Consider the following 25888-nt stretch of genomic DNA (forward strand, 5'->3'; position numbering starts at 1 on the left):
ATCTATTACCTCATCAAAGTTCGTCAAACGTTTTGCTACATGAAAAATCGAAATATCGCTGTATAATACTGCGTAAGTTGTTAATACGAATAGTACCCAAGGCTGGTATGGTTTCTCGATCTGATTACGTCTATGTTGTCACTGTCTGCTAGATAAAACAAAATAGGCCTCTCTAACACTGCAGAAATTGTAACACACACCAAATAAATGAGACTGTTTTGGGACAAATGGTCATTTTTATAATACAACAAAATATAATTCACGAAGGCCAACATAAAATGCCTATTAGGCCTACTACAAGCAAAAAGCTTTATGTTAGAAAATAGTTTCACATTTCATTCATATGCTCCAGTTTCTTGAGTATGAGAACGAAAAGTAGTAGTTCGAGATTTTTATATAAATTTGGAATCTTCATATTCTTCCCTAATTTGTGTGGTGTCTCCTTCCTCTCTCTCACAAACATTCTTGTCACGACTAATTCTGGAACTATTCCTGGCTTTGTCAAAACTTATTCGCTGGTTAACTGCACTAACCCTGCCAGAATCACCAGTTTAGTTATAGGTGATTATTCTCCAGTTAGGCGTTGTTATGTTCGTACAAACTATTTTCCGCGCTACTTCCAGAATATAACTTAAGCGGCTGCTAGACGGGGACTATACAATTGGCCCTTACTAGTGTAGCGATCTGGCCAAAAAATTTCACACGAAATTTCATTTTCCTGGATACACCGAGAAGATAATACGTAATCTTTCTTACCTGTTATTCCTGTTAGAGGTTTATTTCCACTCTGGTAGTCTGAATCTATGGATTTCCCTAGTAATTATAACAACGCTGATCATTCACAAACCCAATCAACAACATAATCAGACAGCGATTGGCGTTCATTTGCTCGGCTTTACTCCACTCCGATTGTATAGCCCGGTCCCCTTTTGTCTGCAGGAAAGTTAATTTCTGGATGTGATGAGGATTCCCCTGACGGAGACATAATGTACACTATGCACGCATTCAAAAATCAACTTATGATTTTTTTTTTTTTTACTATTGGACCAAACTGCTGATGTCATCGGTCCCTACGCTTACACACTACTTAATCTAACTTAAACTAACTTACGCTAAGGACAACACATACACCCATGCCCGGATTCGAACCTCCGATGGGGAGAGCTGCGTGAACCATGACAAGTCGCATCAGACAGCACGGCTACCCCACAAGGCTTATGATTCATTCAGAAATCAACTTACAGAGTGTGTTCAGAAACCAACAGCGATGCGCATAAAAATCATATAAGTAATTGATAGACCAACGTGCGCTGGATGCTAGGCGCTTTGTGAAACAAGGTTTTTTCTGCTCAAGAATATGAATTTGTTGCATCCACTACCCACCCTCATATATCCGGGCCTGCTGCGCAAGCGTGAATCTGGCAGTTTGGGCGCAGCAGTAAAATTTTTCTCGGTTGCATCTAGCTGCTTGCTGCGACTGTTTACACAGCCAACAGCCACACTTCTGTAGCCAGAAATGGGAGAAGGTACTACTCATATGCCACTCAACTGCGAATGCACATGAGCCCACTCGTAATTGCTAAAATGAATGTAATGTAAACAGTTGTGATGTCACGCTCATCGAAGGCAATTTGTTGTTATGAAGCATTGCACAGTCTTCCTAAAGCCTTTGACACATGTTGCTCTTGGCAAACGCTTGTATGAACGCTGTGTTTTGTTGTTGTATATAGCACATTTCCTTTGCAATTTATGTTTTATTTTGGGTTCTTTTCTCGTTCACATTTTGTTGTTGCAGTATTATTCTGCAGTAGCGGGATACAGTTATAGCCTTTGTTAGAGTATCGATTCTTACCAGACAAAATTACAAAAATTTGATTGAAAACTAAAACAACGAAAAATTCCCGGAATTCTAAAAAATTCCCGGGTTTTTCCCGGATCTCCTGGTTGTCCCAGGCCGTATACCTCCTGACATTTCAGTTCATTCCAAGTTATTCTGAACGAACTGCCAAATGCGTCCACAATGTTGTCTCCCAGTTTAGTATTGAAAATAAGAATCCTCCCAGTAGGATATTAGAAATTGTACCCAAACAAATGGAACCAAGACTCCAGCGCAAGGCTATCACAGAAGTTGCATTAAACAATGTTAAACGTGCAGCTGAGATGAAACGGAAATCCTCTCAAAAGAAAATAAGGAATGTTGAGTTTTATGTCAGTCAAAAGGTCCTTGTCCGCTCCTGTAAACTCTCACACAAGAGGAATGGAGTATGTAAAAAATTCTTTAATGTTTTCAGTGATCCATAGAGAGTATGTCGCATTCCACATCGCAACATGCTGGTGGTCGAGACTCCCCAATCACACAAATCACGGGGAATGCATCACATCTCAAATGTCAAGCCGCTCATCGAGTGAATGAGATGTTGGCAGTAAGTGGTAACCAGTATATGGGAATATGTGGTATGTATGCACTGCTGCCTTGTCTTATGTAAAGTTGACAATATATTGCAAATAATCATGCATTTGTGTCTGAAATACGTGATGATTAAGTCCTTCTATGGGAAAGAGTTAAAGTTTCCTCTGGATTAATAAAGTTGGCCATTGTAGCTTAAATGGAAATTTTTCATAATCAAACTGATGTAAACAAATAATAAAGAGTTTATAACATCCAGGGACAGGTTTTCGCCTTGCTAATGTGTGTGCCTTAATTCGATTGTGCCAATCAACGGAATTATGTTCTAGGTATCAAGTACCTTCTTGTGACATGTGGAAGATCATAAGAAGGTGCCATATCGAATGTGGGAAAGACATGGAGCGACATGCAAGACAGGATGAACTTAAAAAAAAAGAAAATGTATTTTTCAGTAGTAATAGAACTGTTTGGGTTGTGGCCTAAGTAATGATACATATTTATGTTGGTGTAGTAATAGAAGATAGTATGGTATGTAATTAGTCACGTGTTGTGGAACTGTGACATCACTAGAGGTGTAGACTGTATGTGTAGTTTAATACTAACATCACATACACTGCGTGAGTTTGTGTCCCATTTGGTTTATGAATGAATGTAGACTCTAGCAAGCGACATTTTTATTGTGTCATTATTTTAATGAGTGCTCTGACTAAGCAAGTAGATGTTTCTCTGTTGTTCTTTAATTCAGTTTCAAAGCATTATTGATGCATAATTTTTTAAAATGTTGTGAGACCTATATCTTAAAGTCTTTGGGGAAAGTCAGTGTGGATTATTCAAATTAAGAGTAGATTTAAAATTAGGTTAGATTACAAACCCGTCTTGAATAGTGTTTTCAGGAGAAACCAAATGTATTTTATAATTTGTCTCTGTAAATGTACTACAATGTATATTTGTCTGTGCGTCCAGTATTCAGGAAAGACGCAAACACTATGATTCTGCGTGCTCACAGAAGCCATGGGCGAGTATCATCAGCTGCAGAGCAAGGTGGGGAGTTCCAGCCATTTGAAAGGAGCCAGCCAATAGGTCGAGTGAATGACTTTTTGAGGGAGGCAGCAGGGAGAGTGCCAACCCCCAATCTCTCCTGACGTCAGACTGCGTCAACTGAGCCAGCCGCAGCTCAGCAGATCTGATGGAGTCAGCGACCTCGAGTACAGTGTCTGGGCAGCGAGGCCCGACTGTCACGCCTGTCAATCACTGAGGGAACCATGAAAAGATATCAAAACATTTGCGAGCAGTGCGTAAGTAAGACCTGCAGGCGACAAGCGGTTGCAACACATTGTGAGCCGTCCTTGTACACCCATCCCACTGCAACATCAAGTGTCAGGCCTGGCTCGCAGAGGGAGTCGGGCATTGCGGCGCTGCATGACACACACAGACAGAAGAAAATGAAGGATCCATACACTGAGGATGGTGTGATACAAAGAATGGATGTCAGTGTTTTATTTGCTGACAACGCCATCCCACATGATGGATTGCAGCAACGTCAAGGAGCCTGTCTAATCCTCAGCCTGGGTAGGGCATTGTTGTGTTGCTTGAAACACATAGATGGAAGAAGATGAAGAAAGGGTAAATCTAGGGGGTGTGCCAACCATTGTGGCTGTCAGCACTCCACTCACTGGCAACACCACACTACTACACAATGTCACCTGGGTGAGTCCATGTGGTCATCACCAACCGGTCAACTATGGCAGCAGGGCAATGGGATTGCTGCCATCCAGTCCATGTGGTCAACAACCACAGCTATTGCCTGGCGTGCCACTGTGTCCTTCAATGTGCCCACATATGCAATACAATATGGTGTTGACATGAGCCACAACAAGACTGTTGGAGGGACTTCAGAGGCAAGCAGGTGACTTATGTCCCAGTTGAACAGCCATTAGCCGCTGACAGTAGTACATCAAGTTCCACATGGAAGTCCACCAAAATGTCCCCAACCCGATAGTGTTTGTTTATCTGACAGGTGCACCAAAGTACTATGAATGTAGAGTGAATCTAGTGTGTTCTCTCTTCAGTAGAACCGAAAATTATTCGTGTAATTGTTTTTGTATTGCAATTTTCTATTGTAACTGAGGAACTTTATTCCACATGTTTAATTGGGCCATTGTTAGATGAAAAAGAGAGAAACAGAGTGAGAGAGATTTGCGTGCAAATGATAAACCTTTTCCCTCGAAAATTTCTCTTCTTCATACCTCCTTCATGTTACCACAGATGACATGTTACTAATCTCATTTGCACTAAGATTTGCAATACACGCGAGGTGCCTATTTGCTTCCACCTCCCTGAGCGGAATGCATAAGTTCTAATTAATGTTCACCAACCTGCAGTCTTCTATAGTTGTTGTCCCCTGCACAGAAAACAGCACGTAGGTCGTGAATCCATTATCTTGAGGGTGTAATAATCTCCTAGTAAGGAATTGATATTGTATGAATAATGAAATTTTCAATTACTTTGTTTATACGGGATGCTAATCACTTTTTACGATCATACTATGAGAAACTGCACAATTATATTCCTCGTTAACAATCTCAAATCGTTGCAATTCTTCACAGATTCATAAAAATAAACAAAACAATGAACTGACTATTTGTGTAGTTACCATCAAATTGTTTTCAGTTACGTGTACAAATGCCATGAGGAGTAACTGTGCGGTCAGAGGTGCCTTGTCACAGTTCGTGCAGCTCCCACTGTCAGAGGTTAGACTCCTGCCTCGGGCATGGATGTGTGTGTGTACTTAGCGTAAGTTAGTTTAAGTTAGATTAAGTAGTGTGTAAGCCTAGGGACTGATGACCTTAGCAGTTTGGTCCCATGGGTACTTACCGCAAATTTCCGATTTAGACGTGTACCAACAACTAGATAGAGCTAATTAAGTGCTCAATCGATGCCGGCTGAGGCAGACAACACGTCTGTCTTCCAAGACTGCCTTTTCGTTTAGCAACTGCTTACTATTCTGCTGGTAATTAACACATCTGAAATAATGGAATGATAGGCTACTATTGAGAGATGCTTTTAGATGAAATTCAAGTAAATACAGTATTCAGTTTTTCTGATGTTAATAATAGAAGATTATCATTTTGGCGCGCAACTTCCGAACTTAGCAGCCAATCGTGGAGAAGAACCACAATTTAGTCCGTCTTTCTCACAATACCCATACCGAAAAAACTATTAGTCATCGGTACCTCATACCACATTACATCATCTTGCCACTGCTGTCTTCTCAACTGCTCTAAGAAGATCTTGTAGCCGAATATGATGGCTGTAAAGCCAGAAATGTTACATGTCCTCCTCCTAAGATTTTCAAAAATGGGGAGGTTCTCGCAGATAATAATCAGTTTGGGAAATAAGAAAATTTTTATTCAATTTTTCAGCTATCATCTCTCAAGAGCCATAACATTCCACTATAACTGTGATTCGTTATTGTTTTCCAAAACTTGAATTTGCTTTGTATTTTTCATTCTCGAATTATAAATTAATTTATGCAGTCATAGACTTATTTATTTTGTGATTAGGAAACACTAATTTTTACCCTCAATAAATTCGTGTATAACCTTATATCTCAAAATCATTAATCTTTATTTACACTTTAAATACTACTTACACTTATTCTTTAAATAGTAAAGATTTTCAAAGCAGCATTATTCTGCTCATTTATATTGTTGATAGCCTTTTTTAAATTTACAATCTATTATTTCTGCTAGAATACTCTACAGCAGCCCGCTATCTGCTAACCAAGTTTCAATCAATCAGAAATTTTACATTTCCGTTAAGTTACTATTGGCTCATTGCCATCCATTAAATTCAATGTATCTCTAATTCCCTAACACTAGCATCTAATAAGTTGATCGTCTCAGAAGGGTCTGGGTATACACCTCTAGTTCCTTATCATTACGTTCTAGAGACTGAAATTTTCTGTCTATGTATAGATGCATTCTCTGTCTATGCATGCCTATCCTCTGGGACTGGGTGCCTAACACAGGCCTGAACTTGTCCATGGTGCAATGTACACTAACAAACACATTATTTTTTTCGCAGCCATATATAACGAAAATCCGGGCAGTTCAGTCTTCAGACTTATTGATTGATCAATAATGGGAAACCTGTTCTGGGTTAACGACAAGCGCCAGAACGAAGATGAAGAAGGCAAGACTAGTGAAGGTGTTGAGGCGACGTAAGCGAATGTCCCGCTGACAGTGACAGAGCCACGACAGGAGCGACCTCTGCAGGAAGTGAAAATAAGCACCGCTCCTGCTAGCCACAGCTGCACATTAGTGGACAGGATTCGCACAGTATTAGCACGGCCTAGCAGAGAGTGGTACCATCAGTTAGTTTGACCCACGAACTGTGAGTCAACCTTACATAAACATTGAGTATAGTAACGACTCGGATTTATGTTGCATGTTGCCCATCGTTTGTGACACCTGTGTACATTGAACTTAAGTATTGTCGACCTGCTTTATTGAAATAAAACTACTAATGTTATTTGCTTGAATTGTTGTATAGCATTTTGAGAACGCAGCATCCTTTAGGCACACTATACGCGATGAATGAGCGAGACCCAACAACTGGCGACGAGTATCCGCCGAACTCGGTGCCTGACAGCCATGTCATTTCGTGTATATTGTGCTGGCGTCTTAGTTCTCTCTTGTCTTTACTTTGCAGGGGCGCTTAATTCCTTTCACAGTATCTTGTCGTTCTTGCTAATCAGTGTTTTCAGGTTGGCGTTGCAGAAAGTCTCTTTGTATTTTTCTCTTTTTGTTGCATTTTTGTCTTCCAACATGTCCCCCTCCCCACCTGTCCCGCCCCATGCCTAGGCGCCACAGCAGCAAGCGTTAGATGCAACACAGCTAACGCAGATATTTCAGTTTCAGACCCAGCAAATATATACACTGCTCAACTCGGTGCAGCAGCTACTGGCCAATGCTGCGCGCCCGACAGAACAAGCACTACCTACTACAGTTGCTATACCACCTTTTCGACAGTCTTGTGAACAAGAAGAAGAATGGCTCAAGTAGCTGCACCAGTTCGATGTCCATTCTAGCTCATAGAGTCCCAGGTACTGTGAAACTTCCATATCTTTTATCTTCAGTAGGAAATGCAGTGTTCAATTAATTCAAAAACTCTTTCCTAACACCTCTCTGAGTGAACTTGCGTACAACGACGTGGTAGCGTCACTAACTATTATGACGAAGTGAATGTGGTAGCAGTTAGGTATCAATTCTTTATTTGCAAAAAACTGTGTGAACAAACTTATCGCCAGTGGGCAACAGATTTGCAGGGTACGAGAAGGAAATGCATATTTAAATGTAATTGCGGGCTTTATATTCAGATGTTATGTTGCGTGATACAATTGCGTACAATGTAACTGATGTTAAACTCAGAGAATAAATTTTGAGACAGTCCGATCCATCATTTCAGCAGGTAGTGCCAATTCTAGATCGATACGATTCCAGTGCCTTATCAGCTGATACATTTGAGCAGCTACCTATTTGTCGGGTTGAGTCCCTTGCTCACGATCGCCCCATTCTGCAGTGGCGGCAAAGGAAAGTTACTAACGAGGAAATGGAAATTGGTACTCTTGCCACAGTGGATCGAGATCCTTGTGTTAGTTCGTGAAAAATCGCAAGGGAATCTGGTATGAGCCAGAGTAGTGTTGTTTGTGTTCTGCATCGCCATAAATATCATTCTTACCATATCAGTCTCCACCAAGAATTAACTGGTACGTATTGTATGCATCACATTGAATTCTGCTGATGGGCTCAACTTCAGATTCAGAGGGATGACACATTTATTAATTTGATTTTATTTACTGACGAGGCTACATGCATGAACCATGGAAATATTAATTTGCATAACACCGAAAATCCATATGGCTGCAGCAAGTTGCACACCAAAATCATGGTCAGTGAATGTATGGTGTGGGATTCTGGAGGACAGAATTATAGACCCTTATTTCATCGAAGGAAATCTTAATGGTAGGAAGTACACCACATTCCTGCAAGAAACATTAGATCTGCTATTGGAAGAAATACCTTTAGGAACATGGAACAGAATGTGGTATCAACGCGATGGGTGTCTGGCACATTTTTCGCTGATGGCTAGAAATGAGTTGGATTGGAGCAGAGGAGATGTTTCATGGCCGGTTCGTTCGCCAGCCTTGAAGCCTCTGGATTTTTTCTTGTGGGGATTCGTAAAAGACATTGTTTCTAAAGACATTCCAACTACACCTGAAGATATGCGAGAGAGAATTGTCAGAGCATGTGCTTCAATAAGTGTCGAAGTGATGAGGAATACCACTTAATCCATAATAAGAAGATTGCAGCACTGCATTGATACCAATGGTCATCACTTCGAACACCTTCTGTAAATGGACGTTCATGCCACCTTTGTGACCTTCGTTGAACTCCAAAGACGTTACTGTTACATATCATTGGATTCGTCTCGATAGCCGCTATCAGAAAATAAGTACCAAACTATAGCACCCTCTTAAAAAAGAAACAAAGTCGACCTTCATATCTCTGAAGCGACCCCACCCAGCAACAAAAACCCGTCATATTATGGCGTCCATTGTCCCATGCAACTTCTGTCTCACAAACTTTTCAGCTCCTATCATACTTTCGGAGTAATTAGAGGTGGCAATAGTTAGTGGCTCAGCCTGTGTAACTGGGGAAGCATCACTTTTTTTCATAGGCTTCAGTGAATAATGTTGGGTGAGAGACTGCTGTTGCCATAAAGCATTGATGGCCCTGTGATCCTAATATTGTCACCAAAATGCGGAGATTTGTTCGGACACTGCTGTGGCGTTTAGAAAAAGTGGCATTCCCAATAGAAAATACAGTTGAGCAATATTTTTTGTTATTGCGTTATGTGGTTGAGCGAAATTTGGACGGTACTCTTTTATCAAGACGTTTTGCAACACGAAAAACTGATGCTTTATCTAAAACAGATAATGCTGTTAATGCAAATGGTGCAAATAACTGTTGTGGGTTTTCGATTTGATTAATTCTATTATGGCACTGTCCTTTCCACTACTGGAGAAATTTTAACACATGCCAGATAAACAAGACTATTTTTATATGAATCATTATTTTAATGTGCCTAATTGACATAAATAACACGATTTAATTCGCGAAGTGCTCAAATCAAATGCATGCTAAGAAACACAAAAATAGTCGCACCTGTCCGTCACATGCTCCAGGCTTTCACATACAAGATTGAAAAGAGAAAGGTACGGCTTCCTTTGATAAGTGATATCTGGATATAAATTCGTCTCACGTTCTTCTCTTTCCTCATTCTCATGAACAGTTCAGCCAAAATCTCGTCATCACTGTTTGTATCTATCACTTTTCCTGCCATCTTGAAAACTTATTGCCCAGTTAAGCTCGCTAACCGACCAGAAATCCCAGTTAAGTTATCTCGAGTTTTTTCTCCGTTTCGGTCTTATTCAGGGTTTGTACAACGTGCTATTACGAAAAACACTTCACTGGCTGCTAACCGGAGATTGTACAATCGGGCCTTAGACGACAAAGAGAAAACGAACAAGGTTGGCGCCATTGTGTGGATCGTACATCAACTTTCTCCCAATGTCCTTTTATGTTTTATGAAGCACGGAAAGCACGGGTTGAGAATAACGAATTATATAGGAATGAAGTACGGTTCACTGAAAGGCAGAAGTGCTGCATCGTCGACAGATGCACAAACAAAAGGTACAGAGCTTTGCAAGCTTTCAGAATGAAATTGCTTTCGCAAGCTTTAGGAGAAACAAGCACACAAACAAACACACACACACACACACACACACACACACACACACACACACACACACACGCATGCTTACATGCACACACCTGTCTCCCTACATCGTGCCGACTGCCAGCTCTTTCCTGGCCCACAGTGAGTGTACTGGGGTGAAGTGGATGTGCAGGGTGGAATGGGGTGAGGGATAGAGAGAGGTGGGAGGCAGGGAGGTGTTGTGGGGAAAATTCTAGTGGCTTGTGGAAGGGTGGGGAGCCGTCCGTGGGCTAGCTGTGGGTGCAAGTAGACGAGGCAGGTAGCAGATAGCTGAGCACGCGATTTCACTGACTAAGGCATGAGATGGCAGCACACAACTAGCTGACAGATACTGGGCGGGGGTAATGGGAAACACACACACAAACACACACAAACACGTGTTGTTAGGTGGGAGGGTGGGGGCAGCGAATTATCTTAGTTAGACCAGGGATGTTACGGGAGAGAAGGATGTACTGTAAGGATAGCTCTTGTCTGTGCAGCTCTGAAAAGCTGGTGGTGGGGGGAAGGATCCAGATGGCACAGTTCATGAAGCAGCCATTGAAAACTCGCATGTTGTGCTCTGCTGCATTTTGTGCCACTTGGTGGTCCATCTTGTTGTTGGTAACAGTTTGACGGTGGCCATTCATTCTAGTTGACAACTGGTTGGTTTTCATACCAATGTAAAATGCGGTGCAGTGATTGCAGCAGAGCTGCTATATAACATAGCTGCTTTCACTAGAGGCCCGCCTTCTGATCGGGTAGTATAAGCCTGTGACAGGACTGGATTAGGAGCTGCTGCGTGGGTGGATAGGGCATGTCTTGCGTCTGAGTCTTCCACAAAGGTATGATCCCTGTGGCAGGGGACTGGGGGTGGGAGTGGCATAGGGATGGACTAGGATGTTGAGGAGGTTGGGTGGGCGCTAGAACACTTCTTTAGGAGGTGATGGAAGTATCTTGTGTATGATGTCCTTCATTTCAGGGCATGAGGATAGATAATCAAAGCCCTGATGAAGGATGTGGTTCAGCCATTCCAGTCCTGGGTGGTATTGGGTGACAAGGGGGGTGCTTCTTTGTGGTTGGTTCTTGGGATGGATGTGAAATTTGGAAATTTGTGGTAAGTTTTTATGGGACCAAATTGCTGAGGTCATCAGTCCCTAGACTTACACAGTACTTAATCTAACTTACGCTAAGGACAACATACACACCCATGACCGAAAGGGGACTCAAACCTCCAATGTGGGAAGCCGCACGAACTGTGGCAAGGTACCCTAGACTGTGCGGCTACCCTGCACAGCAGGTGGATGTGAGGATAAGGAGTGTGTGGGGATATGGCACGGGAGATTTGTTTGTGTATTAGCTGTGGGGGGTATTCCCTGTCTGAGAAGGCCTTTGTGAGGCCTTCAGCATACTGGGCGAGAGAATTCTCATCACTGCAGCTGCATCTGCCACAGGTGGGCAGGCTGTTTGGAAAGGATTTTTTGGTGTGGAAGGGGTGGCAGCTGTCAAAGTGCAGGTACTATTGGTGATTGGTGGATTTCATGCTGACTGAGGTGTTGATGGAGCCATATGAGACGGAGAGATCGAATCTAGGAAGGTGGCACAATTGGTGGAGGAGGACCAGGTGCAGTGTATGGCAGAGAATTTCGTTTTGAAAGCTAGCAAGGCCTTGTGCCTTTTGTTTGTATGTCTTCGACGACGCCGCGCTTCTGGCTTTCGGTGAGTCGTCTCATTATTCCTAAATAATTCGTCCTTTGATGTTTGGTCAAAACAAAGATAAGCAATGTAGTCGTACCTGCATCGACACCAACGTTGGTTCTAATGCTATTTTATTGATGCGTAAATCGAATAAACAATGTTAGCGCCAACGTTGGTCCCAATGTGTGGACCCTTTCTAAATGCTGTCTTGTATGACTTCTAGTGTGAATCGACCAGTGAGTTCAATTCTACTGACCTATTGAGCTCGAGTTCACTAGAATCGACTTTCAGTGACATGATCGATAAGACACATTTAGACTATAGTAGTATCGATATTTTTATGCCGCACTAGTTTTTGAAAATAAGTGTAAAGTGACTTTTGTGATGAATGTAAATAACGCCGATTACTAAATGTGTATAATGATTCGAGATTGCCGTCGTCATCAGCAAAGTACACCACGTATTGCAGAGTATGAATCACGAGTTAATTAAGCAACTTGCTCGGTGAGTATGGTTCATCGGTGTACTCGATTTTAATTATGTAGAACATTTTAGGAATGAAACTAATTGTAAATCCAGCATATGTTGATTGTACACATGGCAGCATCTGACGGAGTACAAGGGAACAAAAGTTGTTTAAAATGATCTTTTCTAATCAGTTTTGCATTTATGTTGAAGTAGATGTGTGATGTTTGGGAAGTGAAGTGTGCGAGTTGCATGTTGCCGTACTAATTTTTTTTCCCTACTTTTTTTTTTTTAGGAAACATGGATGCTTGGAGAGGGTTCCTATTGGTTCCTCAGCAAGTAAAGCTGCACCGCAGAAACCAGATCAAATGTTTGATTATGTAATAGTCATTGATTTTGAATCAACATGTTGGGACAATGAGGACAAGTTTAAATATCAGCCAGAAGTTATTGAATTTCCAGCAGTCTTGCTCAATACTAAGAGTGGAGCAATTGAAGATGAATTTCAGCAATATGTTATGCCTACCGAGAATCCTAAACTTTCACGTTTCTGCCGAACCTTTACTGGAATTAAACAGGAACAAGTTGATGCAGGAGTGCCTCTTGCAACATGTTTGCTTCTTTTTTCTCGATGGATAAAGAAAATTACGGAGGAGAAATCACTTATTTTCCACAAGAAAGACAGCATTCATAAGTCGTGTACATTTGTAACGTGGTCTGGTGAGATCAAAAAAATTGCATTAAGTTGTTTCTGTTGAAGAATTATTTTTTAGGACTAAAAGAGAGCATGGTTGTATTTACAAGTCACTATTGTTAATTTCCCAACTACTTTGTGTGGCTGTTGTTGCCATTAATTTTACATTGTTAATCATAGATTTCACAACGATGGAAATCATGAGTCAAGGTGTAAATTCATTCTTGTCTTGTACAGTTTCCCTGCACTTACAGGGTCAGCTTTGAACCCAAGACTCCTTCTTCTGTGGTCTTACTACCAACTCTGTGTTGCTTCTAAAGCCGTATCTTCAACTTAGCAGTGGGAGCTATTTGTAATACAAACTTTCTACAAGCCACATCAACAATTATTAATAGTCTGCCATGCAGAACCTTAACATGCTGTACGGGAAAACAATACAATTAATAGAAAATCTATCAGTATGCTAAGTAGTAGACATAATCACAGTTGCTTTTATGTTTAATATTGCTGTGAATAGACTGATGAATCTCAAGGCCTTTTTACAACTGGTGCAATTTAATACCCTCTATGCTGTTAACAGTGGCTTAAATTCTTAAATCTAGGAAGGTAATTGGTTTGCTGGGTCATTAGTATATGTTATGAATTTGCTTATGAATCTAGAAAGGTTTACACTAGAACACAGAATTCCATTATATATGCTAGAATGAGGCATGTAGTTTAAACAGAAATTATTTTTGTACTTTATAAATCTCACACCATCGTAAATTGATTTTTATTACTTGCGGCAGTACCGGTTCAATAGTAAAGGTAGTGAGCAAAGTGTGAAGGCCTAATATTTCAATTATCTTGGAAGAAGACTCTGCAGTATGTGTTTTTGTGCAGTTATTGATTTTAGCTGCATTTGCCCCAAAAGGTTACAGAGAAAGAGAATGTATACAGTAAGATAGCACTGTCATTCCGTGCACTGCATCAGTCTAACTCCAGCCATTCAGTATTCCAATGATCTGCATCCACAGTGTACTCTCCTTTCTGTCTCTCTGTTTCATCTTGTCCACTCTCTCAAACCCATTCCTCCATTTCACTGTGTGCCACACACAACTTCCTATGCATCGCCAGTACCAAATTTGTCACATTGAATTCTTGTATGCCACTGGAACTAGAAACTTAATCTGAAACCCATACTAAAGTAAAGTAGCACACAATTATTTAGTATTGTTTGTGAGTGACAGTGACACAAATGTAACCAAATAAATTAGGACAAATAAGTGCTGTTTGTCTCCTGGCAGCTTCATTGTTACATAAATACTGGTATTTTTTAACGAAAATGGATACATCTGAAAGTAGAGAGTTGTGTGCAGTATACTACTAGTAGTTATGTAGCCTTACAGTGAATGCGGCTACTTGTCATGTACATGACAGAAATTCTGCATCACCTGAATCTGCTGGTGACTGACATTGGCTTTGACTTGGTTAGCTGTTGATCTAAGATAGATTTGAAGGAGAGAGTTTGGCTGTGATTGGACGAAGTCAACAAATTTAATTTCGTATAATTCAGGTTATGGAGCATATTTTATGCATATTAGACTTCAATGCCCGGGATTTTAATGATATCATGGGTCAAACCAGAATGAGATAATTTGTAGGAAAACTGGTGACAGGTATATTTTTAACTTCATGTGGACTTCATCCCCTCCCATGAACTGTGGACCTTGCCTTTGGAGGGGTGGGTTGCGTACCTCTACACTTCAGATAGCCGTACACAACTGAAGGTGCAACCGCATCTGAGGAGCATCTATTGAGAGGCCAGACGAACATGGTTCCTGAGGAGGGGCAGCAGCCTTTTCATTAGTTGCAGGGACAACGTTTGGATGTTTGACTTATATTGTCTTGTAATTTCAACCAAAATGGTCTTGCTGTGCTGGTACTGCAAACAACTGATAGCAAGGGGAAACTACAGCTGCACTGTACTATATGTTTAAATGACATTCCAGAGGTAAAATAGCCCCCATTCGGATCTCCTGGTGGGCACTACTCAGGATGATGTCGTCATCAGGAGAAATGCAACTGAGGTTCTACAGATCAGAGCCGTGTATGTTAGATCCCTTACTCGGGCAGGTAGGTTCGAAAGTTTAAAAAGGGAAGTGGATAGGTTGAAGTTAGATGTAGTGGGAATGATTGAAGTTGGGTGGAAGGAGGAACAGGACTTCTGATGAATACACCGTTATAATAACAAAATGAAATAAGGGTAATGCAGGAGTGGGTTTAAAATGAATAAGAAAATAGGAATGCGGGTAAGCTAATATGAACTTAGTGTAGCCAAGATGGAACAAAGCCCACACCCACCACGGTATTGCAGGTTTATATGCCAATTATCTCCACACATGATGAAGAGGTTGAAGAAATGTATGATGAGATAAAAGAAATTATTCAGATAGTTAAGGAAGATGGGAATTTAATGGTGATGGGAGACTGGAGTTCAATAGTAGGAAAAGGAAGAGAAGAAGAAAAAAAGAAATAGGTGATTATGGACTGGGAGAAAGGCACAAAAGAGGAAGCTGTCTGGTAGAATTTTGCACCAAGCGTAATTTAATCATCGCGAACACTTGGTTTAAGATTCCTGAAAGAAGGGTGTATACATGGAAGGGACCTGGAGACATCAGAAGGTTTCAGATTGTTTGCATACAGAAATTTGACAACCAAATTTTAAATTGTAAGATGTTTCCAAGGGCAAATGTGGACTCTGACTACAATTTACTGATTATGAACTGTAGATTGAAACTGAAAAATTTCAAGAAGGAAGGAAATGAAGGAGATGGGATCTGGAAAAGTTGAAAGAACCAGAGGTTTTGAGAGTTTCAGAGAGAGCATTAGGCAACGGTTGAAGAGAACAGTAGAAGACGAATGGGCAGCTTTGAGAGATGAAATAGAGAAGGCAGCTGAGGAGCAAATGTGCAAAAAGACAAGACCTAATAGAAATCCTAGAATAACACAGGAGATGTTGAAATTAGTTGATGAAAGAAGAAAATATTAAAATGAAGCAGGTGAAAGGGAGTACAAATCTCTAAAAGATGAGATTGACTAGGGGTGCAAAATAGCTAACAGGGATAGCTGAAGGACAAATGTAATGATTTGGAAGTGCATATCACCAGGGGAGAGATAGATATCACCTACAGGAAAACTGAAGAGACCATTGGAGAGAAGAGAAGCAGCTATATGAATATCAAGAGCTCAGGTGGAAAACCAGTCCTAACATAAGAAGGGAAAGCTGAAAGGTGGAAGAAGTATGTAGAGGGATTATGCAAGGGGATCAACTTGCATACATTATTATAGAAGTGCAAGAGGACATAGATGAAGTTTAGAAGGGAGATATGATACTGCAAGAATAATTTGATAGAACAGTGATAGACTAATTCAAAACAAGACCCTGGGAGTCTTTGCCTTTACAAATGTCTGCTCGTGTCTGTGTATGTGCGGATGGATGTGTGTGTGTGTGCGCGCGAGTGTATACCTGTCCTTTTTTCCCCCAAGGTAAGTCTTTCCGTTCCCGGGATTGGAATGACTCCGTACCCTCCCCCTTAAAACCCACATCCTTTCATCTTTCCCTCTCCTTCACTCTTTCCTGACGAAGCAACCGTTGGTTGCGAAAGCTAGAATTTTGTGTGTATGTTTGTGTTTGTTTGTATGTCTGTCGACCTGTCAGCACTTTCATTTGGTAAGTCACATCATCTCTGTTTTTAGATATATTTTTCCTACGTGGAATGTTTCCCTCTATTATAATCATATATATATATATATATATATATATATATATATATATATATATGATGTGACTTACCGAACGAAAGTGATGGCAGGTCGATAGACACACAAACAAACATACACACGAAATTCAAGCTTTCGCAACAAACTGTTGCCTCATCAGGAAAGAGGGAAGGAGAGGGAAAGATGAAAGGATGTGGGTTTTAAGGGAGAGGGTAAGGAGTCATTCCAATCCCTGGTGCGGAAAGACTTACCTTAGGGGGAAAAAAGGACAGGTATACACGCGCGCGCGCGCGCACACACACACACACACACACATATCCATCCGCACATACACAGACACAAGCAGACATTTGTAAAGGCAAAGAGTTTGGGCAGAGATGTCAGTCGAGGCGGAAGTACAGAGGCAAAGATGTTGAAAGACAGGTGAGGTATGAGCGGCGGCAAATTGAATATATATGGTTCGAATCGTGCCTCGGGCATGGATGTGTGTGATTTCCTTAGGTTAGTTAGGTTTTAGTGGTTCTAAGTTCTAGGGGACTGATGACCTCAGAAGTTAAGTCCCATAGTGCTCAGAGCTATATATATATATATATATATATATATATATATATATATATATATATATATATATATATAAACAAAGATGATGTGACTTACCATACAAAAGTGCTGGCAGGTATATATATATATATATATATATATATATAACAGAGGGAAACATTCCACGTGGAAAAATATATCTAAAAAGAAAGATGATGAGACTTACCAAACAAAAGCGCTGGCAGGTCGATAGACACACAAACAAACACAAATATACACACAAAATTCAAGCTTTCGCAACAAACTGTTGCCTCATCAGGAAAGAGGGGAAGGAGAGGGAAAGACGAAAGGATGTGGGTTTTAAGGGAGAGGATAAGGAGTCATTCCAATCCCGGGAGCGGAAAGACTTACCTTAGGGGGAAAAAAGGACAGGTATACACTCGCACACACCCATATCCATCCACACATACAGACACAAGCAGACATATTTAAAGGTCTTTAAATATGTCTGCTTGTGTCTGTATGTGTGGATGGATATGGGTGTGTGTGCGAGTGTATACCTGTCCTTTTTTCCCCCTAAGGTAAGTCTTTCCGCTCCTGGGATTGGAATGACTCCTTATCCTCTCCCTTAAAACCCACATCCTTTCGTCTTTCCCTCTCCTTCCCCTCTTTCCTGATGAGGCAACAGTTTGTTGCGAAAGCTTGAATTTTGTGTGTATATTTGTGTTTGTTTGTGTGTCTATCGACCTGCCAGCGCTTTTGTTTGGTAAGTCTCATCATCTTTCTTTTTATATATATATATATATATATATATATATATATATATATATAAAACCAGCAAAAACTCCTCCATCTGGTGTGCAATATGTACGAGACGGACGAAGTACCCTCAATGATGCCAAAGAAAGCAGGTGATGACAGATGTAAATATTACCAAACCATTAGTTTAATAAGTCAAGGCTGTAAAATACCAACACAAATTCTTCCCAGAAGAATGGAAAAACTGGTAGAAGCCGATCTCAAGAAAGATCAGTTTGGATTCTGGAGAAATGTAAGAACACACAAGGCAATACTGATTCTACAGTTCATTGTAGAAGATAGGTTAAGGAAAGGCAAACCTATGTTCGTAGCATCTGTGGACTTAGAGAAAACCTTTGACAGTGTCATCTGGAATACTATCTTTGAACTTCTGAAGGTAGCAAGGATGAAGTACAGGGAGCAAAAGAGTATATACAGAAACCAGGCGGCAGTCGAGGGGTACAAAAAGTAAGCAACGGTTGAGAAGGGGGGTGATACGTGGTTGTAGCCTGTCCCTGTTGTAATTCAATCTGCACATGGAGCAAGCAGTAGTGGAAAACAATGAAAAATTTGGAATAGAAATTAAAAGTTCAGGGAGAAGAAATTTAAACTCAGAGGTTTTCTGATAACATTGCAGGGCTGGTTCAAATGGCTCTGAGCACTATGGGACTTAACATCATTGCAGGGTCTTGAAAGGAGGATATAAGATGAACATCAACAAAAGCAAAACGAGAGTAATGGACTGTAGACGAATTGAATCAGTTGATGCTGAGGGAATTAGATTAGGAAATGAGACACTAAAAGTAGTAGATATCTGTTGCTATTTAAGCAGCAAAATAACTGACTAGAGAAGATATAAAATGTAGACTGGTGGTAAGAAAAGTGTTTCTGAAGAAGAGAGATTTGTTGACATTGTATATAGATTTATATGATATGAAGTCTTTTCTGAAAGTATTAGTATGTAGTGTAGTCATTTAGGGAAGTGAGTGGCCGAGCGGTTCTAGGCGCTACAGTCTGGAACCGAGCGACCGCTACGGTCGCAGGTTCGAATCATGCCTCGGGCATGGATGTGTGTGATTTCCTTAGGTTAGTTAGGTTTTAGTGGTTCGAAGTTCTAGGGGACTGATGACCTCAGAAGTTAAGTCCCATAGTGCTCAGAGCCATTTGAACCATATGGAAGTGAAATGTGGATGAGAAATAGTTTAGACAAGAGAGAATAGAAGCTTTTGAAATGTCGTGCTACAGAGGAACACCGAAGATTAGATGGGTAGCCTAACTAACTAATAAAGAGGTACTGAATAAATTTGTTGCACAGCCTGATACGAAGAAGGGGTCATTTGATAGGACACTTTCTGAGACATCAAGGGATCACCAATTTAGTATTGAAGGGAAGTGTCAGAGGTAAAAATTTAGGGAGACCAAGAGATTAATACAGTAAGCAGAATCAGAATGATGTAAGTTGCAGTAGTTATTCGGAGATGAAGAGGCTTGCACAGGATAGAGTAGCTTGCAGAGTTGCATCAAACCAGTCTTTGTTCTGAAGACCACAACAACAACAATGTGGACTTCATTGGAATTGGCAGTTGTATGTTTTGTTAGAAAGGAGCTTGTTGAAGACATTTGCATCAGAGTACATGGCTCAACTATGAGTCCTAGAAAAGGGATCAAATAATACATGAAAATTATTTTTGGATCTTGTTTTGTAATAGTGCAAATTAGTCTCCTGTTGGGCACTAAGAAATTATAGCCATAATGTCTAGTTCTAATTGCATAATGTGAGTCTTTGTGTTCAAGACATCATCTATTCTCTGCTGGAAACCCATTGTTGGCCTATACATATATCTTCTCATATGTGTTTGGTATAACTCTCTTTAGACCCTGTGTTAATATGCTTGTCCTTAGCAAAAATTGGTTTTTGAATTGTTGTTTGAAGTCTTCAGAAGCTCATTAATTAGGCTAAGAATTGAAGTTACCTGCACTGAACCTTGTGGGACACCATATTTTATGTTCGTTCTTTGTATTCCTGTGCTGCAGTTTTTATTTTTTTCCCCAGTGCACCCCTCTGCTTTCTGATATCTTTAACAGTTTAACCATTTTGTTTTTGAAAAATAATTTGTTTATGTAATTGGAAGCTTTAGTGATCTCATGGAATTTACCAATATGAATTTGTTTTTGTTTAGTTCTGTCAGTATTTCATTTGTGATGTTATATGTGGCTTTCTGGACAGTGAATAATTTAAGATGTACGAGGGTGAGTCAAATGAAAAACTTAAATTTGTAATAACAAATCGAAATTTCGCACCGTCATCCTGTAAGTTGGTAAGCGTGCTACAAACAGCGTGCAGAATGGCCTGTAGGTGGCAGCATAGTGCAGATGCACACCTACCGTCTCAGTATCAGTATAAAGATGGCCACCCCACTTGCGATTTGCGCCAGGGAAGAACAGTGTTCTGTTATTCGTTTTTTGCGTAGTGGAGGTGTGAAACCTATTGAAATTCATCGACAAATGAAGGTTCACTATGGTGATGCATGTTTGTCACAGCAGCAAGTCTACGAGTGGAGTAGGAAGTCGGCAAATGGTGTGACTTCAGTGGAAGATGCCCCTCGTCCAGGTCAGGCACAACGAGTTGTGACTCCATAGAACATTGCAGCAGCTGAAGCAATAGTGAAGGAAAACTTCCAAGTGACACTGAATGACATTGCAGCATGTTTACAGACTAGTCATGGGCCAGCTCACCACATTGTGCATGATGTGCTCCAATTTCACGAAGTGTCTTCAAGATGGGTGCCACGACAGCTGACTCCTGAAATTAGAGAACAATGTGTTGATGATTGTGAAGAACTTCTTTGGCGCTTTGAACGAGAAGGTGAGGGCTTTCTTGCGAGAATCATTACTGGGGACGAAACCTTGGTTCACTTCCACCAACCGGAAATGAAGAGAGCGAGCAAGGAATGGCGCCATTCCTCATCACCAAGTGATTTCCATATGTTTGGACCACTCAAAGACGCAATGGGAGGAAAGAAGTTCCGTTCTGATGAAGAGGTACACCAAGTGGTGCGTGAACTACCAAAAAAAATTTTTTCCAAAGGAATTTATGCACTTTGTAAGCGCTGGAGGACATGCATTGAGCATGGAGGAGATTATGTTGAAAAGTGATGCAGCTTTGTACCACTCCTGCACAGTAAATAATATTTAAAGAAATATTTAAGGTTTTCATTTGACTCATCCTCATAAATGTAACCACCCACCAAATAAATTTGTTTATGTTGGGATCCACCTTTAGCAAAACTCATTTTTTTCTTCTTTCATTCAGACATGTTATGCAGAAGTTAGAGCATCATCAGTGTGTTTTTAGTTTCCTTACTACCTGTACTTATTAAGGGTGAGTCAAAAATGACTAGATTTTTGGAATGATATAGGATGTTTTTTAGATAACTTACAGAACCAGTAGATGTCATTTTGTAGCAAACAACCTCAAATTTCACATAAGTGTCAAGTGTTACTTTGGTTCAGTGTGACTACCATTTGTGATGTGGCAAACATCCAGCCAGTAATCAATTTCTTCCCAAACTCATTGCAGCAAATCGGGTGTAGCTTGTGCAGTGGCAGCGTAGACTAGATTTTGCAGGTCAGCTAAATTGTTTGGCAGGGGAGGAATATAAACACAGTCTTCAGTGAAATCCCAGAAAAAGAAATTCAGTGGTCTCAAGTCTGAGGAGTGAGGTGGCCAATCCACTGAATTGGGAAGTGATTATTGAGGAAACCTCGAACTTCTATAAGGAAATGAGGTGTTGCATCATCTTGCTGGTAATAAAACAACTAATCGTGGTCCATCTGTATCGATTTGGGAATTAAAAAGTTTTCAGGCATTCCCAGATACACAATACCTGTGACAGTTTTCTCCATGAAGAAGAAAGGGCCGTACACTTTCAATTTGCTAAGTGCACAAAACGCATTAACTTTGGGACTGTGATGAACGTGTTCGAGGGTTGCACATAGATTTTTCACTGCAGTTTCTGCAGTTGTGGGTGTTTACCATGTCACTGATATAAAATGTTGACTCATCGCTGATGATTATTGTGTTCAGCAAGGTCTCATCATCCTCTGTGCGATGCAGCATTTCCCCACTGATTTCCCCATCACTTATGTGCTATGCCATTGTGAATCTGAATGGTTTCAAGTGTAAACATCTACACAGTACTCGCCAAACAGTCTTTTGTGGAATGCCAATCTTGTGAGGCGCGTGTTGTGCCAATTTTTGTAGATTGCAGGCAAAGCTCTCCATAACCTGTTCGACATAATCGTCAACATGGGGTCGTCTTGGTAATTTATCATTTCACAGTGAATGACCTGTCTCAACAAAGTTCCTGCGCAAAAGTAAATTGTAGGCCTGCTTGGAGGTTGTTTAGCGTATCTGGGGCAAAATATATGCCAAACAGTTTTTACAGAGTTTGTTTCATGAATCCAAAACACACAGCAAGCACACTCCGCACCAGTGAAAATAGCCATTTTAACTGTTCACTGTGCTGGCACTCCTGGTGGTGGAATGGGGAACTGATGCACTATGTGAATCAAACTTGAGGTTGTTTGCTACAAAAAGGACACATCTACTGATTCTGTAAGTTATCTCAATAACTTTTTATATTTTTCCAAAGTTGTAAAGTTCTTTTTGACTCACTCTGTATAAATTTGAGTTCTTAAGAAAATATTTACAAATTTTAAGACAGACAAACTTTTCTCTCTCTCTCTCTCTCTCTCTCTCTCTCTCTCTCTCTCTCTCTCACACACACACACACACACACACACACACCTTGTAACCACATGCTGTGGTTTATATTTTTCACTACAGTTCGGCATGTATCAAATTTTGGAACTGGTAATGTTCTGGTTAGGCCTGATATTAATTAATTCTGTGTGGAACTTTTGTGTGGATTTCTTTTACTTTGACTATCGCTTTCTGTATTCAGTAGTTTACTTCAGTTATTAGTTTTCTTGGAGGCACGGGGGGGGGGGGGGGTGTCGTTGCACTTAAGAATGTTTGTCAGTGTCAATGTCTGTTGGTGTGTGTTTCATGTCCATAATGTGTTCAGTGAATGTAGAATGACAGTTGCCTTTTAATGCTCTTCTGTGTACCAAATATTGAAATTTCTGCCTCTCCAATTTAAATTTATTTGCCGTCCTGACAGATCAGTTGGTAAATACCAGATGTTTTGTTTGTTTGTGTGCATCTTTGTACTGGCTGCCCTTAGTTTTCTCTGTATATAATTTTTGTTTTGTAGGCTGTTTTTAGTCTCTCTTTATTTTTTAAAAGTATGTTGCCCATTCTTTGGGCTGCTTTGTTGTTTTACATGTGCCATTTGCTTGTTGTTATGGATGGGGGTCATTACATGTTACATCGCCTAATTTTGGAAAATTTTCCCACTTGACCATCACTGATTTTGCTGAAATTGTATGTGAACATTTGCACATGGGCCCAGCGTATCTCGGTGAAGTTTAAAATTCATTGAAGCAATATTGGCCGAGATAAAGACATTTGTTTGACACCATATACAACTTTGTGTGCACAGCGCGTGTGAATTTCTGGGGCTTTGGGTTATATCTTGGCCATTTTTTGAAAGAAATGAGATTTGGCCATCTTGTACAACTTAATGTGCTCCCTTAAGAATAATAATTAACAGAATTTCACAAGCTATACTCAGCCATAAATTTTTAGGCGAAAATCATCTTAAAAAAACTGGCACTTGGAAAAATATTGAAGTCTGACTTTCTGTCCTTCAGAAACTAAAGGTATGATGAACGTGGAACGCATGTAGTAACATGACAAGATAAGGTTTTCAGATATAACGTTTTATTTATGTAACTTTTACAGTACTTAATAAATTGAGTGCAAAGTTAAAGATTTTGTAACTAAGAATGAAATCACAGTTTCTTACATCCACATGGACCGTCACCATCTTTTACATTTCCGAGTCATCCAGACATTCTTTCTATAAGCAGTAGGGAAGTAGTGGCAATTGTGAACCCTCAAACTGCTACAGGGCAAACATATAAGTTATCCAGTGCAGAAATGTTGATGTGCAACAGACATTAATTCGAAGTATGAAGAAGTGCACTAATAGGACGCCTATTTGTGAATAATAGTAATTACTAACTGAATTTAGGTCTGATCTCAGGTATTCATCATTCTGTGTTTATTTATTTATTTATTTTAAGTTTTCATTTTGTATTTATTAATTACAGAAGCATAAAACATATGTTCTTCTGTCAGTTATAAGTTATTTTTAAGTTCCACATTTTACAACAACAGACAGCTGGTGAGAAGTAGGCCTAATATCTAAAATAAATTAGTTTTTACGAATTTTTTAAAGCACCACCCTTAACATAAAATTGCTTTTGATAGTGATCCCATGCTCATCGCAAGTTGAAACTTTCAGAATATGTAGATGTAAAGTGTATCTTTCACATATATTTTTTTGAGAATTTTAAAAATATATTTTTTCAAAATTTGGTAAGTTCAACAATGTTGTTTTTTTGAACAATTTGTGTATATATATTAAACTAATGATGTTTGGTATCATATAAAAGCTCTTTAAAAGATCTTTCCCAGGAAGTAAATTTTATTGTTCTAGCTTAATTAGAACACGAGTTGTAAAGAAAACAACATTGTTCCGCGAGTCAAAAATTTGTCATCTTTTCAATTTTTGAGGGTCCATTACTCGGTAACTTTTCATCAGAAAAATGTGAAAAAATCAATTTGTGTCATGATTTATGAGTAATATATGCATACTTAATTTCAAAAAAATCTGAGAGATTCAGGTTGTAGCACTTGTTGATTTGACATGGAATTGCCCAAAGGAGACAATCAGTAAGGCGTACAATACAACTTGGAGACACAGTATTCTCACACAATTGCATCAATGAGACTTTCATGGCCACCTCACCATCTTCATCAGGTCTTCCCTGTCTCAGCAGTTTTTTGGAACTCAAGTTGATGACATGCTGTAAGATCGTTTTGAGCAGGAGAATGGTGTCCATCAGGGCAGTGTTTAAGAGTTGCCCTCTTTGCCATAATTATAAACAGTTTTTTAATTGTTCTCATCGTGTTTTTAATTTTCCTTATTTGCATATGAGGGACACCATCCTACATTTTAAAGACTCAGTGAGGCTTCTGGGCCTCATTTTTGACATCATGTTGTCATGGTTGCTGCACCTGAAAGCCAGGATGTTAAGGCATTGAACATCATGATGTGCCTTGGCCACAGGTCTTGAGGAGTGGACAGGGCGCGTATGCTCCACTTATATAGGGCTTTCATGCATACAAGACTGGACTACGGGTGCACATTGTATGGATCAGCGAAGACTTCTTATTTGAAGATCATTACCGCTGTCTTATCATGTGGGGATTTGGCTTGCTACAGGTGCTTATAGGATGATTCCCATACTCAGTCTCTGGGAACTGCCACTCACCATCTGGCGACAGCTCCTCATGGTAGGTCAGGCACGTAAGTTGCTCGCATCTCAGCGAGTGAGGTGGTGCAGTGGCTAGCACACTGGACTCACATTCAGGACGATGAAGGTTCAAACCCACATCCGTCCATCCTGATTTAGGTTTTCTGTGATTTCCCTAAATCGCTTCAGGCAAATGCTGGGATGGTTCCTTTGAAAGGGCATGACCAACTTACTTCCCCATCCTTTCCTAATCTGAT

General features: G+C 40.2%; 1 protein-coding gene across 1 annotated transcript in view; it reads left to right on the forward strand.

The window, feature by feature from the left end:
• Positions 1-12240: 12240 nt before the first annotated feature.
• LOC126253242 (ERI1 exoribonuclease 2-like) overlaps positions 12241-25888 on the forward strand; it is a 45369-nt gene continuing 31721 nt past the window's right edge. The window contains exons 1-2 of the mRNA XM_049954431.1: positions 12241-12427; positions 12684-13108. Coding sequence (XP_049810388.1) covers positions 12396-12427; positions 12684-13108 — 457 coding nt within the window. The 5' untranslated portion in view covers positions 12241-12395. The remainder of the gene's footprint in view (positions 12428-12683; positions 13109-25888) is intronic.

The sequence above is a fragment of the Schistocerca nitens genome, chromosome 4 (genome assembly GCF_023898315.1).
Source record: "Schistocerca nitens isolate TAMUIC-IGC-003100 chromosome 4, iqSchNite1.1, whole genome shotgun sequence".
Taxonomy (NCBI): domain Eukaryota; kingdom Metazoa; phylum Arthropoda; class Insecta; order Orthoptera; family Acrididae; genus Schistocerca; species Schistocerca nitens.